Below are 13,226 nucleotides of genomic sequence, written 5' to 3'. Positions count from 1 at the left end.
CAATTTCTTGTCCTCTTTTCCTTTTCATCAATATATCTAGATAGCTTAACTTGTCTTCTTCTTCTATTTCAAGTTCCAATAATATCCCTCTTTCTTCATCTTGAATTTCTTTGGCAAAAATGTCAAGCTGCCTCTTCGTTCCCTTCAAAATGCCAAAACAGTCGTCCACATATCTGCAAAACAGAATCATTTTGTCACCTCCCTTTTCTATCACTTTCTTTTCCCATTCATTCATAACCAATTCAGCCAATGCTGGGCTTAGACTGGAACCTATATTTAGTCCTTCACTCATTAACATTATTTTATCTCCCATTATACTGTAACCGTTATTCCAAATGGTTTCCAGCGCCTTCACTAAAGGACAAGAGAAAAAGAGGAGAGGAGAAGGAAGAAAAATGAAGGGAAAAGAGCGTGAGATTAAAAAGTCCAACCACATTCTATATGGAAGTAATTGTGTTTAGCCTTTTAGGTGAAAGTAAAGTTGGAAAGTGAAAGTCATCTGCTAGAAAGTTCCTAACAACTTTCTAAATAGTCTGGAGGGAGTAATGTTTGTGTATATATATTACCCTTCTTGTTGTATCTGGTTACTTTTGTACTTGATACAGAGTCTGAAGAAGACCTTGCTAGAAGGTTGAAACGTTACGTTAGTTTATGTTTTATAATAAAATAAATTACTGCCTTGGTCAGCATATTTAGTTTTTCAATATTTTTGTGTTTTAATTATAAGATTAAAAAATATGAGGAGCACTGCAACAACATACCCTTACTCTTCAACAACTCTCACAATACTGGCTGATATGTAATGCAAAATCTCTTTATATAGCCTAAGCACGGACCGCATTGAAAACATCTGAAACAATAAGCCAATCAGAATATGCCTCATCATCACATTATGTCATAATCAACCAATCAGAAAACAACACATGCCTAATAATTTATTGCATAATATTGGGTAATAATTTGTTGCAAAACATGATGCAATAGAAATAAACCAGAAATAGGCCACAAGTGGGCCGGAAGTGGACCGGAAGTGAACCGGAAGTGGACCGGAAGTAAATATGTGTGGGTGTGGGTGGATGTGGGTGTATGTGGGTGTAGATGTAGCTAATAAGATTAAACTTGACAGGGTATTACACTAAAAGCAAAAACAATATCAAGAAGGGCCATATTTTTAACAAGCTTATGGACAACAATCTCACAGATGTAGCTTTTGTAAGTGTAGGCAAATCAATCTGAGGGGGGTCATACTTTCACAGGAAATTCCCAAGGGCATTTTTACAAAAATCTTGGGTTAGACAGAGTACAACACTTGAGCAATAAGCTCATATGCACATCTTGAGCTAATTTTAAGTGTAGCCAAATCTGCCTGAGAGGGGCTCATACTTTATCGAGTTTATAATACCACAAAACACACTACTGGAGCGGAAGTTGATGAAATGTCATCTATTTCTGACATCTCGGACACAATGCCCATTAAATATACACAATATTACTCTTCGTCTAGAACCCAAAAAAGGAAATTTTAAATTTCATTTTTTTGCATTGTTTGCCAATTTTCAGGTTTTAGATCATTTTCCCTGATTTTCGGCATTTTCCGTAATTTTTTTCGATATTCGGTGTATTGTTTCGTCATATTTTGTCACTTTTTTCATTTTTTTAATATTCTTGTGTCTTTTGACCAAGGTGAACATAGGCCTATATACTTGTATATCTTGCAGAATTGCAATTTACGAGCAAAAGAAATGCTGAACTGGTGACAGTCTTTGTTGTGTCGTGGGAAGAAACCACCAGGTGTCCGTCTGGGGCAAACTCAGATTTAAGATCAGATAAGTAGAGGCTGGAATTACCCTGGCCAGATGGTGAAACCGGCGGGGAAATTTTTCTGGACACACCACACTACATCACAAAGCAAAGATATAGGAAATTAATGCATTTTACACCAATTCATTCAGTATATACGACTTTCTTATTAAATTGTTTTAAAACTATTCGGTTGTTTCCATTGGAAATCCTCGTTGCATATTTTAATTGAATGTGCATGTGCTATCATTTGGTGCCCTTTTTTTTTAAAGCAAGATTGCATTTTGTTTAATTGCCTTTCCATTTCAATTTTTAACTTGAAACTAACAAATTTAATGGTCACTTTTTGCATTTTTACGTCATTTTTTACCATTTATTAGGACATTCTATAGGTCATATACCTATATTTTTTAGGTCATCAACTTCCGCTCCCTAGTTAGGACCTACCAGTGATGACGTTCCATGTAAACAGTCTACACAGGCCTTGTTGATAGATGGTACTGACTAAGGCCAATGACCCGTTCACTCGCGTGAATCCCTTTCCCTTGAGCTCCTTGTACAATTCCGTTGCAGATCGGTAACCATGACAACCATCGGGTGGCCGATAGATTCGGGAGGGACTTCGTTGATAGCCTGAACATCGTCTCCCTCCTGCTGCCAGGAAGCGCCGTGACGTATTACGGCGAAGAGATCGGGATGGAGGACACGTTCATCAGCTGGGAGAACACCGTGGACCCCAGCGGGAGGAATGCGGGACACCTCAGGTACCTCCAGTTCACCAGGGACCCCGAGAGGACCCCCATGCAATGGGACGCTACTGAAAACTCAGGTACAGTACAATGCACAGATCAAGAATGGTACAGATTAAATATGAATGTCTCAAGGATACTACAGTAAAACCTCGTTAATCCGAACTAATGGGGGAGGGATAAGTTGACCGGTTTAACGAAAGTCCGGATTAACTTAAATATAGTTTTTCTTGTATGTACGCATTGCTTACATTGCAGAATTATTTTCCTGTAGTTTACGGTTATTACAAGCATAAGAAAACAGTTTTTCGTTGTGACGTTTCAGGAGAACACACGCTCCCTTCATCAGACTTTTATTTCATATATTTGTGTAACCGTAAACTACAGGAAAATAATTAACTGAAATAACCTAAAAGAACAGTAGAAAGTGCATTAAAACTCCGTTTATAGCAACAAAACACGTGTATTATGTTGTATTTAAAGGGCATAGGCCTAAATATAGTATACAGTACAGTACAAAGTCTGCGGGAAACAGAATTTCATCAGTGGTTGACTGCCTTTTCTTTTGGAAGTTCTCTTGTTGACTTCTAGCCACATTTAAAACCTTGTATTCTTCTTTTTTTGCCTTTAACCTGTGACGAGCACAATAGTTACAATGTTGTGTTATGTTGAGTTATGATGAGTTTGTAATGTGAATTTATGAACGTACGTGTTGTGTTATGTTGAGTTATGATGAGTTTGTAATGTGAATTTATGAACGTACGTGTTCAAAATGAAACAAATGACTATCGAATATAGTAAACAGTTTGTAAAAAGTTATGTACCATATCTAGGGTTACCAGATCGCTGTAAGGGAAATGTAGGACATGCTGTCCCAAAATGTAGGACATTAAGTCAAAATGTAGGACACAAAACATTCTCAATAAATAATACATATTTCTATAGAGCACGTTAGAAAGTAGTTGAAAAATTACACTTTTCAGTTTTTTAAAAAATAATTCTTAATGAATTTTTAAATGCAAAATGTCAAGACTTGCAATCATACTAATCAATGCACCTCTTACTACATGTATTAAGTGGTACTTCTCTGAGGAGACAATTTTTATCAAAATTTCAGGTTTAGTCAAACTATATTTATGTTAAAGTGGACAGTCAAACTCTTTGAAATTATAGGGACCAGACTTTATGAAAAAATAATTTCTCTCGTTAGTCTGTTGGGCTGATGGTAATAAAAGTACTCTCTGAACATTTGAATTATGACCTGTAATGTTAAACAAATATTCAGCAATTACCGTAATTTAAAATTCGAGAAGTTTAAAGTTCGAGAAGTTTCATCTTGGGTAGTCTTTAGTTCAATAACAGGGTGTCTACTAAAACAACACATCCAGAATTCTTGACTTTTTCTAGACTTTTCTAGATCTTTTTCACGTCTTTCTTAACGTTTATTTATCCGACCCGTAAAATTGGAAATTAGTAATTAAGAAAATAAATAGTTATTTATTGAAAACACCAACCAAAGGACCAGTTAAGATGAAAACTGAAGCTTTTGGTAGACGAGCAAGGCTTTGGCGTGTGGACTCAAGCCAGTATAATCTTATGTGGGGCTTGTGTTGGTTGTCCCTATATGTTTGTGACTGTCCCTTCATCCATCTTACCTTACCGTCATTCATTATCATTTTCGCGATTATCCAAAGGGACAGAAAAAAGTTAAGTAAACTAAATCAACCAATCAGTCATTATGATAGCAAAAATTCTTGACCACAAGAATAATTTATTGCCTTTGTATTGACTTCTTGACCTATTTGTTGATTTCCTTACTTTTTCTTGACTACCATGACTTTCTTGACTGGTAGACATCCTGAATAACTTTGTTCTCTATACCCCTGCTTTACAATCAAATTATATTGAATAAGAATGTTCCATCAGTATAATTCCTAAGGCAAGAGATTCTGCTCAGGCATTGAACAGTGACGTTATCAGAAAGTGGTCCCAAAACTTTGTTCATTAAGTGCTTCCGTTTTTTTAATAGCAGGACAAACCTTTTTCTTTTTGGGCAATGACCGAAACAAAATAAATTTCACCATTGAGTTTGGAAGCGCAGTCCATAGACTTGTAACTTGCATGATTTTTTTCTGTTACCTATTTTCCTAATTAATATTATGTGACGCTCAAAATGTAGGACATTTATGATATTTTTCAAATTCCTCCCGGACGCCGGACATAAGGCTAAAATGTAGGACATGTCCGGGAAAATCCGGACGTCTGGTTAAGGCCGTGTCCGGATTGGCAAGCGCTCCGTACCGTTCTCTCCCGTTGTTCTCGCGTGCCGTTGAAGTCACGTCCAAGTCGTCCGAATCTGCATGTCCCCTTGTAGTATGGTTGTCACTTTTCCCGCCAGGTGTCAGCCCGAACTTCACCCACCGCGCTCTGGGGCGCAGGCGCACCGCACGGAAGCAGAAGGCAGACGCCAAACAAACATCACAATGATTTCCACCTATTTACTACTCATATTAAAAATGTAACATGCTATTTCATCATTTATAATTTTTCTACATTCAGTATTATCGATAAAATGTTAAAGTATCACTGAGTTTTACATCGTCTAATCAGTAAATGTTGTCTGTACAAAGTGAAAGTTAGAATATGGCTGCCAAGCGCAGGGTCACAGCGAGTTCAAGCGTGCATCTGTCGCGCCTCTCTGCTCTCCCCTCCGACTCCACGTCTGCAGCGAATTCGGACAACGGAGGTTGGCTGAGTCCCCGGATGGAACGGTGCTCTAGGTGACATCTGATGCCGATTCGGACGCGGCCTAAGTTAAAAATACAAGAAATATTAATATTGGAATCTAGTTTTATGTTGATACAAATGTGTAGGTTTCAATAATTTGGCGACCCAGTTTCCAGGATTCGAATTAGTAAGTGTTTAGCTATGCGTTTTTCTTAATAATATAGTTAAATAATGACAGATAAAGGGAAAAGATCAACACGAAAAGGACAAACTATTGATGAAAGCTTGATTTCTGACAATGTGGAAATCAATGTTGAAAATTTGGGTTGTTGTAAGGATCCAGATAAAAATGCTAAGTGTATAACTTGTCGCAAATGTGGAAAGTTATATCACCATAAATGTCTACAGTTAGCAGCGTTACATTCCAGTAATTCTGATACATTTGATCAGTACTTGTGCAAAGCATGCGATCCGATGTTTAGCCAGCATGGGACTGAACACAATAAAGATACTAATTTCAATGCATTATTGGAGACAATAATTCATAAAATGGATGATGTTCAGTTGCAGCTTACAGACAGCCAAGCACAGATGAAACAGCTTACAGACAGCCAAGAGCAGATGAAACAACAGCTTACAGACACCCAAGAGCAGATGAAACAACAGCTTACAGACACCCAAGAGCAGATGAAACAACAGCTTACAGACAGCCAAGAGCATACGAAACAGCAACTCACTGATCAAATGAAAAAGTTTTCTGAAAGTCAGGAGTTAATAACAGCGACTCTTTCAGAAAGTTTCAATCAGTCTCTTGTTACGTTTCGCGCTGAACTCCGAGAAGAAATAAAACAGGTGGCTGATGCTTGCAAAATAAATACTAACGCCCTTAAAAATGAGGTTAAAAAGGAATTAAGTGGTGTACAGTCTAATATAGAATCACTTATAGCAAAGACTTCTTGTCATCAGGAACATCTCGTCGAACTAACGTCACAAGCGGAAGAACAAGCCTGCAACATAAGTGCTGTTAATATTACACTAAATGAACAACAAGTATCTATTTCTCGCTTAGAAGATGAGATTGGTGTAATTAAAACTAAAATAGGGCACATTAGTAGTACAAAAGTGTTAGCTCCTGAGAATGATAATGCACCAACCGTTGATAAAATATCTGACGTGTCTGAAGCCAATCAAGTCGATGTCAATTCTCAAACTGCACAAATTACTCCAATAACAGCTTTAACTAGAAACCATGTTAAGAGAAAGAAGAAATTTGTTTCTTTTAAAGGCAAAAATACAAACGCAACTTCATCCGATACAGATGTAACAGATTTTGGGAGTGAAGATTCGAATACTACGCATGTAAAGCAAATGTACAAGGGCAAGAGAACGAAGAGAAGCAGATTAGTTAGGGAGCGTTATCAGGCCATCAATAATGTTAATTCTAAAAAGTGTTCAAGTACTTCTTTCACTAATTCATATGTTACACGAGATTTATGTGGTTGTGATAATTCGTTACAAGGGCAATTTAACACCGGTTCTGTTCACAACTCGCCTGACAATTGCACTAGCAATGTCCATGCTTGTTTCCCGGACTGTTCAACAAATGCTACGACTACGGATTCTATTAACCGTAGCATTCATGCCTATTCCTGCCCATTAACAGTTTGCAGAAATAGTTGTGTGTTAGACAATAATTCTGAACGAATTAATGCTACATATAATCGCGGCAGAGGTTTTGGTACTGCCAGAAGTAATGTACACTTCATAAGTCCGAATAATCAGGATAGCACAGTAGTAACTACAGTACCGTTTGACCCAATGACACCCCGTCTTCAGAATTCGATGACTTCGTTGAATAACCGTACTCCACAAGCAATAGTAACTGGCTGTAATGAGACTATGCAACGCATATTAAAAGTGAGTGACTTGAACCTACTCCCAAAGTTCGGGGGAAATTTAGAGAAACAAAGTCCTAGAGACTATATTGATCAGTTAGTTTCAACATTCAATCTAATGGGAGTTCCGGAGGAATACAGGCTGAATAGTATATATAAGTGTTTTTACGGCAAAGCTTTGTTATGGTATAATTCTCATAAGAAGAGATTTTCATGTTTTCAGGATTTCGTAGGAAAGTTTTTGCATCACTATGCTTCTGAACAAGTAGTACAAGCACAATTGGCAGCTCTACGAACAAGAAAATATGATCCCAATGTTGATGAAAACTTAGCTACTTTTGCATTGAAACTCTATTCTGCCTATTCAAATTTGGAAGAAGACCCATCTGAATCTGATATGATTCAGTTAGTGTTGCGACAAATACCGAGAAATGTGTCAGAATATGTGTCATGTCATGACATACCAAGTATGGACAGACTGATATCTATTTTAGACAGAATTGATTTGGTTCATTCGGGAAAAAACAAATCTTTTAGAGTTCCAGAGGACCAGGAAGAATTTATGAGAAGAAATAAGACAACCAAATTTCTGAACAATAAATCCAAACAATCATTCAATGTTGGACAAGTTTCTGTCAAAACGCAAGATTTTCGTAAGACCAGAAATTTTACATCTTCCCAAAATACCGAACCTACAACAATTGGTGGTGCAAGTAGATTTTCGAGCAACGTTCAGCAATCAAATCCATGCTCAAATCAACAGATCCAAAATACTTTACGAACGGATGAAGGCTTTTCATCTCCGAATAGTGTTCAATCAAATACACAAAGTGGTTATAACAAACGTCCAGTAAGGAATCAACGGGGTAGATGTAATTGGAACACAGTACGAAGCAACACTGAACAATCTAAACAACAATCTCAACCTTCTTTAGCTGAACCGTGGTTAAGGCCTTCGCAGAGTATGCAGGTGAATCCATCTGTACCTTTACCTCAGTGGAATGCAAATAATTTAAATTCCATGGTGCAATATCCTACTCAACCGTGGATATTCTCTCCCTGGACTACACCATTTACTTCTTGCAGTACTACAGTAACTCAGCCAAGTATATATCCAGCGAATAACTCTTTATGGTATGGTAATAATTCCAATTTGTTAACACAACCCGGGACTAGCAGTAACGTGACCCAAAGTCAAGTACCTTCGAGTAGTGGAGTGTGCAATTTAACAGGAACGACTGCTAATACAAGTGAACACTCATCCTTAAACATGTAAGGCAGAGTAATGAGCTCCGGTTCCTCTGTCCAGTTAACTACAAGGAGCATATCCATCACTATACTCCAACATCAATTGAAGATAATGTCAATTTTCATAGCAACACATCTATTGTTCCCAACCATTCGGAAAAGGAAGTTCTTACTATAAACTTTGTACTCGATTGGTATGAAGCTGAACCAGAATGGGTAATGGACGATGACGGTGTTCTTGTTTCAAACAGAAGAGTTATTGTGTTGCCAGGTCAAATTTGTGATTTAACCATTAACTGTATTATTGATTGTGGGACTCAAGCAAATTTAATGGATTATGCAACTTGGTTAAAATTGAAAACTATTATTCCTACTGCTAGATTAGATTCAGTGGATAATGTTAAATTATTTTCTTTTGCTGGTGACAACAGATTTAGAGTTATTGGTTCTAAGAATATTAGTTTAATAATAGCTTCAGAGCACTTTCATATAGAGTTATATGTTATTAAGCAGTTACATGCCGAAGTAATATTAGGATTGCCATTTCTTTGGCGCTTCGGAGCAATAATTGATTTCAAGAAGCAAAACATCACATTATCAAGTGATAAGGGAGTTCAATCTAATTATGTTTTAGAAACGACTGACACATTCCCTTCATGTTCTTTTCAAAGTAACTTTGTAACATTTTATAAGAATTCTGAGGAAGAAGAGGATGAAAACTACTTAGCATCAGAAACCGATCTTAAAGCTACTTTAGCTGATAATAGTTTGTTAATTGCTAGTGATGAAATGTATGATTTATTTTTTAAGTTATTGTTAAGTTTCAGAACATTGTTTTCTGATAAACCAAGGCCAGCTAAAGTAGAGCCTTACGAGATTAAATTAAATACAACAGAAACAATTGTAGCTCCCATATATCCTATACCTATAGCTCGAAGAGATGATTTGGAGAAGGAACTCACTAAATGGAAGTCTTGGGGAGTCATTCAAGAATCGGCTTCACCTTATTTAAATCCGCTACATATAGTACCAAAAACTGGTGGACAGTGGCGGCCAGTGGTTGATTTTCGTCGTTTAAATAAACATGTGATATCTCCTCTAGTTCGTGTGGAACCGATTAATGAACTACTTCAGATATTCCAAGGAGCTACAGTGTTTTCAACCTTGGATTTATCATCGGGTTATTTCCAAATTCCACTTACAGAGTGCTCTTACAAGTATACAGCATTTTCATACAGAGGCCGACAGTACGTGTTTAAATTCTTGCCGTTTGGCATAACGTCAGCTGTATCTGTTTTTGTGGAAAGAATGAATCAGATTTTTAATCCATCTACAAGTTCGTTCCTCATCTGTTACATAGATGATCTTCTTATATTTTCACCTGATTTGTCTTCTCATTATGAGCAATTGAAATATGTGCTAGAGACACTTTATAACGTAAATATGTCTGTAAAATTGTCTAAGTGCAGGTTCATTAGGACTGAAATTAAATTTCTAGGACATATGATATCTGGCACCGAAATAAAAGTAGATCCAGAGAGCAATAAGGCAATCTCCGAATTTCCAATTCCAAAATGTAAGAAGGATGTTCGTCGTTTTCTGGGTTTGGCTAACTGGAGAAGAAAATTTGTGCGAAATTTTGCAACTGCTGCAGCTCCTTTGTATCAATTACTGAAAGGAAACTCAAGCTGGTGCTGGACGGAAGATCATCAGCAGTCCTTTAATAACCTAAAGAAATTAATCTTATCATCTTCATCATTAGGACAACCTGATTTTAATAAGGAATTCTGTATTAATGTTGATGGTTCTAAGATCGGCGTAGGAGCAGTACTTTGGCAACCTGATGAAGATGGAATTGTAAATGTCATTCAGTATGTCAGTCGCACTTTGAAAGGAGTTGAAACCACGTACAGTACACATGAAATAGAATGCCTTGCTATTCTTTATGCCGTGGAAAAGTTTACCGTGTATATTAGTGGAAGGCATTTTACAATCTACAGTGACCACAAATCGTTGTGCTGGCTTGAATCAGTAAGGACACTGAACCCCAGATTGAACCGATGGGCACTTAAGCTACAATCATACAACTTTACAATCGAACATGTATCTGGTTCTCAAAATCTAGTTGCTGATACGTTAAGTCGTTATCCAATTAGTAAATCACCAGTGACTACGATTAAAGAAATGTACGTAAATCACGTAATCTCTGATATAGAACCCAATTTCTGGCGAAGTGCACAAGAGAAAGATCTGCTTTGTTCGTCGTTAAGAAGAAAATTGGAATCTCAAGAAGTAAATCTGATAATTAAAAGGAAGTATTCCGTTCATGATGACATACTATTTTTCAAACCTTATGTAGATGATGATTGGAAGATAGTAGTTCCTAGTGCTTTAATTGGAGATGTTTTGTATAAACAGCATGATTTAAAGGGACATTTCGGCTATTTTAAAATTTACGATTTTTGTAAAAGGTTTTATTATTGGCCTAAAATGCGTAAAAGTATTAAGGACTATTTAAGAAACTGTCTTTCATGTGCAAGGGATAAGCAATGCACCTTTAAAATTTCAAAGGAACAATTACATGTGTATTCAACCAAACATCACTACTTACTTTCAGCCGACTTAATTGGTCCATTACCTTTGTCTAAAGGTTTCCAACATATATTAGTCATTGTAGATGTAATGAGTAAATTTGTGATGGTTTATTGTCTTCGACGTGCAACCTCAAAGGAAATAATTAACAAGTTTGGAATTTACTTTAATCATTACCCAAAGTGTAAGGTAATTCTCACCGACAATGGTTCGCAATTTAAGTCAACTGAATTTAAAAGTTATTTGGATTCTGTGAGTGTTAAACATGTGTTAATTTCACCATATGCACCTTTTGCCAATCCTGTCGAACGTTACAATAGAGAGCTGGTGAGACTATTGAGAATGTTTTGTAAGTATAACCATAAACTTTGGTTTAATTATGTGAATATTGTCATTCATCTATTGAATAATTCAAAATCGGAAACAACCGGTTTCACACCATCTGAACTTTTTATGCATGTTGATTATCACGATGAAATAATAGACAAAATAAGTTGGCCAGATGACTTGAAACATTTACCCTGGAAGACAAAGTGTATAATGGCTGAAGCATATGTAAAACAGAAAAACCAAAAGATTAAAAGGGATTTTAATGAACCTAAGCATCCGATAAAATCTGGTGACCTGGTTCTTGTTAGAAACCATCTTAAAAGCAGAGCTATTAGTGATAGCATTCACAAATTTTTCAGCTTGTATGTTGGTCCTTATCAAGTCAAGGAAGTTAAGAATAACCAAGCACATTTAATATCATTGTCGACGCCAGCAAAGGAACAAAAGCAGAACTTAACAAATCTTAAACTTTTTAATTGTACAGAAGAAAAGAGAAGAGAGCTATTGAAAGAAAAAAATGAGCAACCCAAATGATTTTTGTGTATAATGTTGGATTTATTTTCTGTGTTCTCAATTAAATATTTGTGTATATTTATGAAAGTCATAAATTTTGCTTCTTTGTATAAAGATAATATGACAAAGAAAATTGCCTAAATTATGTATGCATGGCATGCTTGAACGCAAATATTGTATTGCGTTAGTGTTTGTAGAAAGCAGTTTGTAATCGTGCCTCTTTTATTGCAAATTTTCTTCTTGTTCGACAATTTAATGTATATTGATAATTGTCTCACTCAGAAAATTTTTCCTAAGAGAGGGGATTATATTGTGACGAGCACAATAGTTACAATGTTGTGTTATGTTGAGTTATGATGAGTTTGTAATGTGAATTTATGAACGTACGTGTTGTGTTATGTTGAGTTATGATGAGTTTGTAATGTGAATTTATGAACGTACGTGTTCAAAATGAAACAAATGACTATCGAATATAGTAAACAGTTTGTAAAAAGTCATGTACCATATCTAAGTTAAAAATACAAGAACTATTAATATTGGAATCTAGTTTTATGTTGATACAAATGTGTAGGTTTCAAACCTGTCCGGATTAAGCAGAGTCCGGCTTATCGGGGTCCGGATTAACGAGGTTTTACTGTATATTATAATTATTAACCGGGATATATTTTAGCAATAAATATTTCGTTTAAAAAAACACCATGAAAGCAAATTCAAGTTTGCTGCTCTCTCTATATACAAAATTTGCGTGTTATTAATTTCTTACTTATATATACTCTCTGCTTTCCTGTCTATATTTAAATTTCATTTTCCTTCCTATCTCGCAGAATCTATTTATACTCTCTCTCTTTCTTTCTCTCTCTCTCTCTCTCTCTCGTTGACTATATATTTTACTGCTTTTTCTCCCTATTAACTCTCCCTTGTATTTTTATTTATCCTTCTTTTCACTAGATGATCTCTTCTATTTCTCTCTCTTTATCTCTTGTTGACTGTATATTTTACTGTTTCTCTCTTACTCTTTTTTCAATTTCCCATTCCTTTCTCCGTCTGATACATTCTATTTATCTTTCTCTCGTTTCCCTCATATCTCTCTCTCTCTCTCTCTCTCTCTCTCTCTCTCACTTTCCTTGCTGAGATTCTTTTATTTCTCTCTTTCAACTCTTTCTTGAGACCCTTTCATTTCCTTCTTTTATCTTCCTCTCCCATCTCTCGATTTCTTTCTTTTATTGTTTCTTCCTCGTTTTCGTTTACTTTTCTTTATTTTCACTCGTTAACTCGTTTATTTCTGTTCCCTTCTATCCTCATTTCTCTCACTCACTATCTCCTTACTGTTTTTTCTTCTCTCTTCTCTCCCTCATGTTTCTTTCCATTTCTT

At 36.1% G+C, this 13,226-nt stretch overlaps 1 protein-coding gene across 1 annotated transcript in view; it reads left to right on the top strand.

Moving 5' to 3' along the window:
- The window catches only part of LOC146000327 (maltase A1-like), a 56,299-nt gene that overhangs the window by 35,579 nt on the left and 7,494 nt on the right, over positions 1 to 13,226 (top strand). Inside the window, exon 7 of the mRNA XM_083137841.1 lies at positions 2,374 to 2,629. Coding sequence (XP_082993967.1) covers positions 2,374 to 2,629 — 256 coding nt within the window. The remainder of the gene's footprint in view (positions 1 to 2,373; positions 2,630 to 13,226) is intronic.

Source organism: Lepisma saccharinum, chromosome 16, assembly GCF_977018435.1.
Source record: "Lepisma saccharinum chromosome 16, izLepSacc3.1, whole genome shotgun sequence".
Taxonomy (NCBI): domain Eukaryota; kingdom Metazoa; phylum Arthropoda; class Insecta; order Zygentoma; family Lepismatidae; genus Lepisma; species Lepisma saccharinum.
This window is presented reverse-complemented; position numbering and strand designations above follow the sequence as displayed.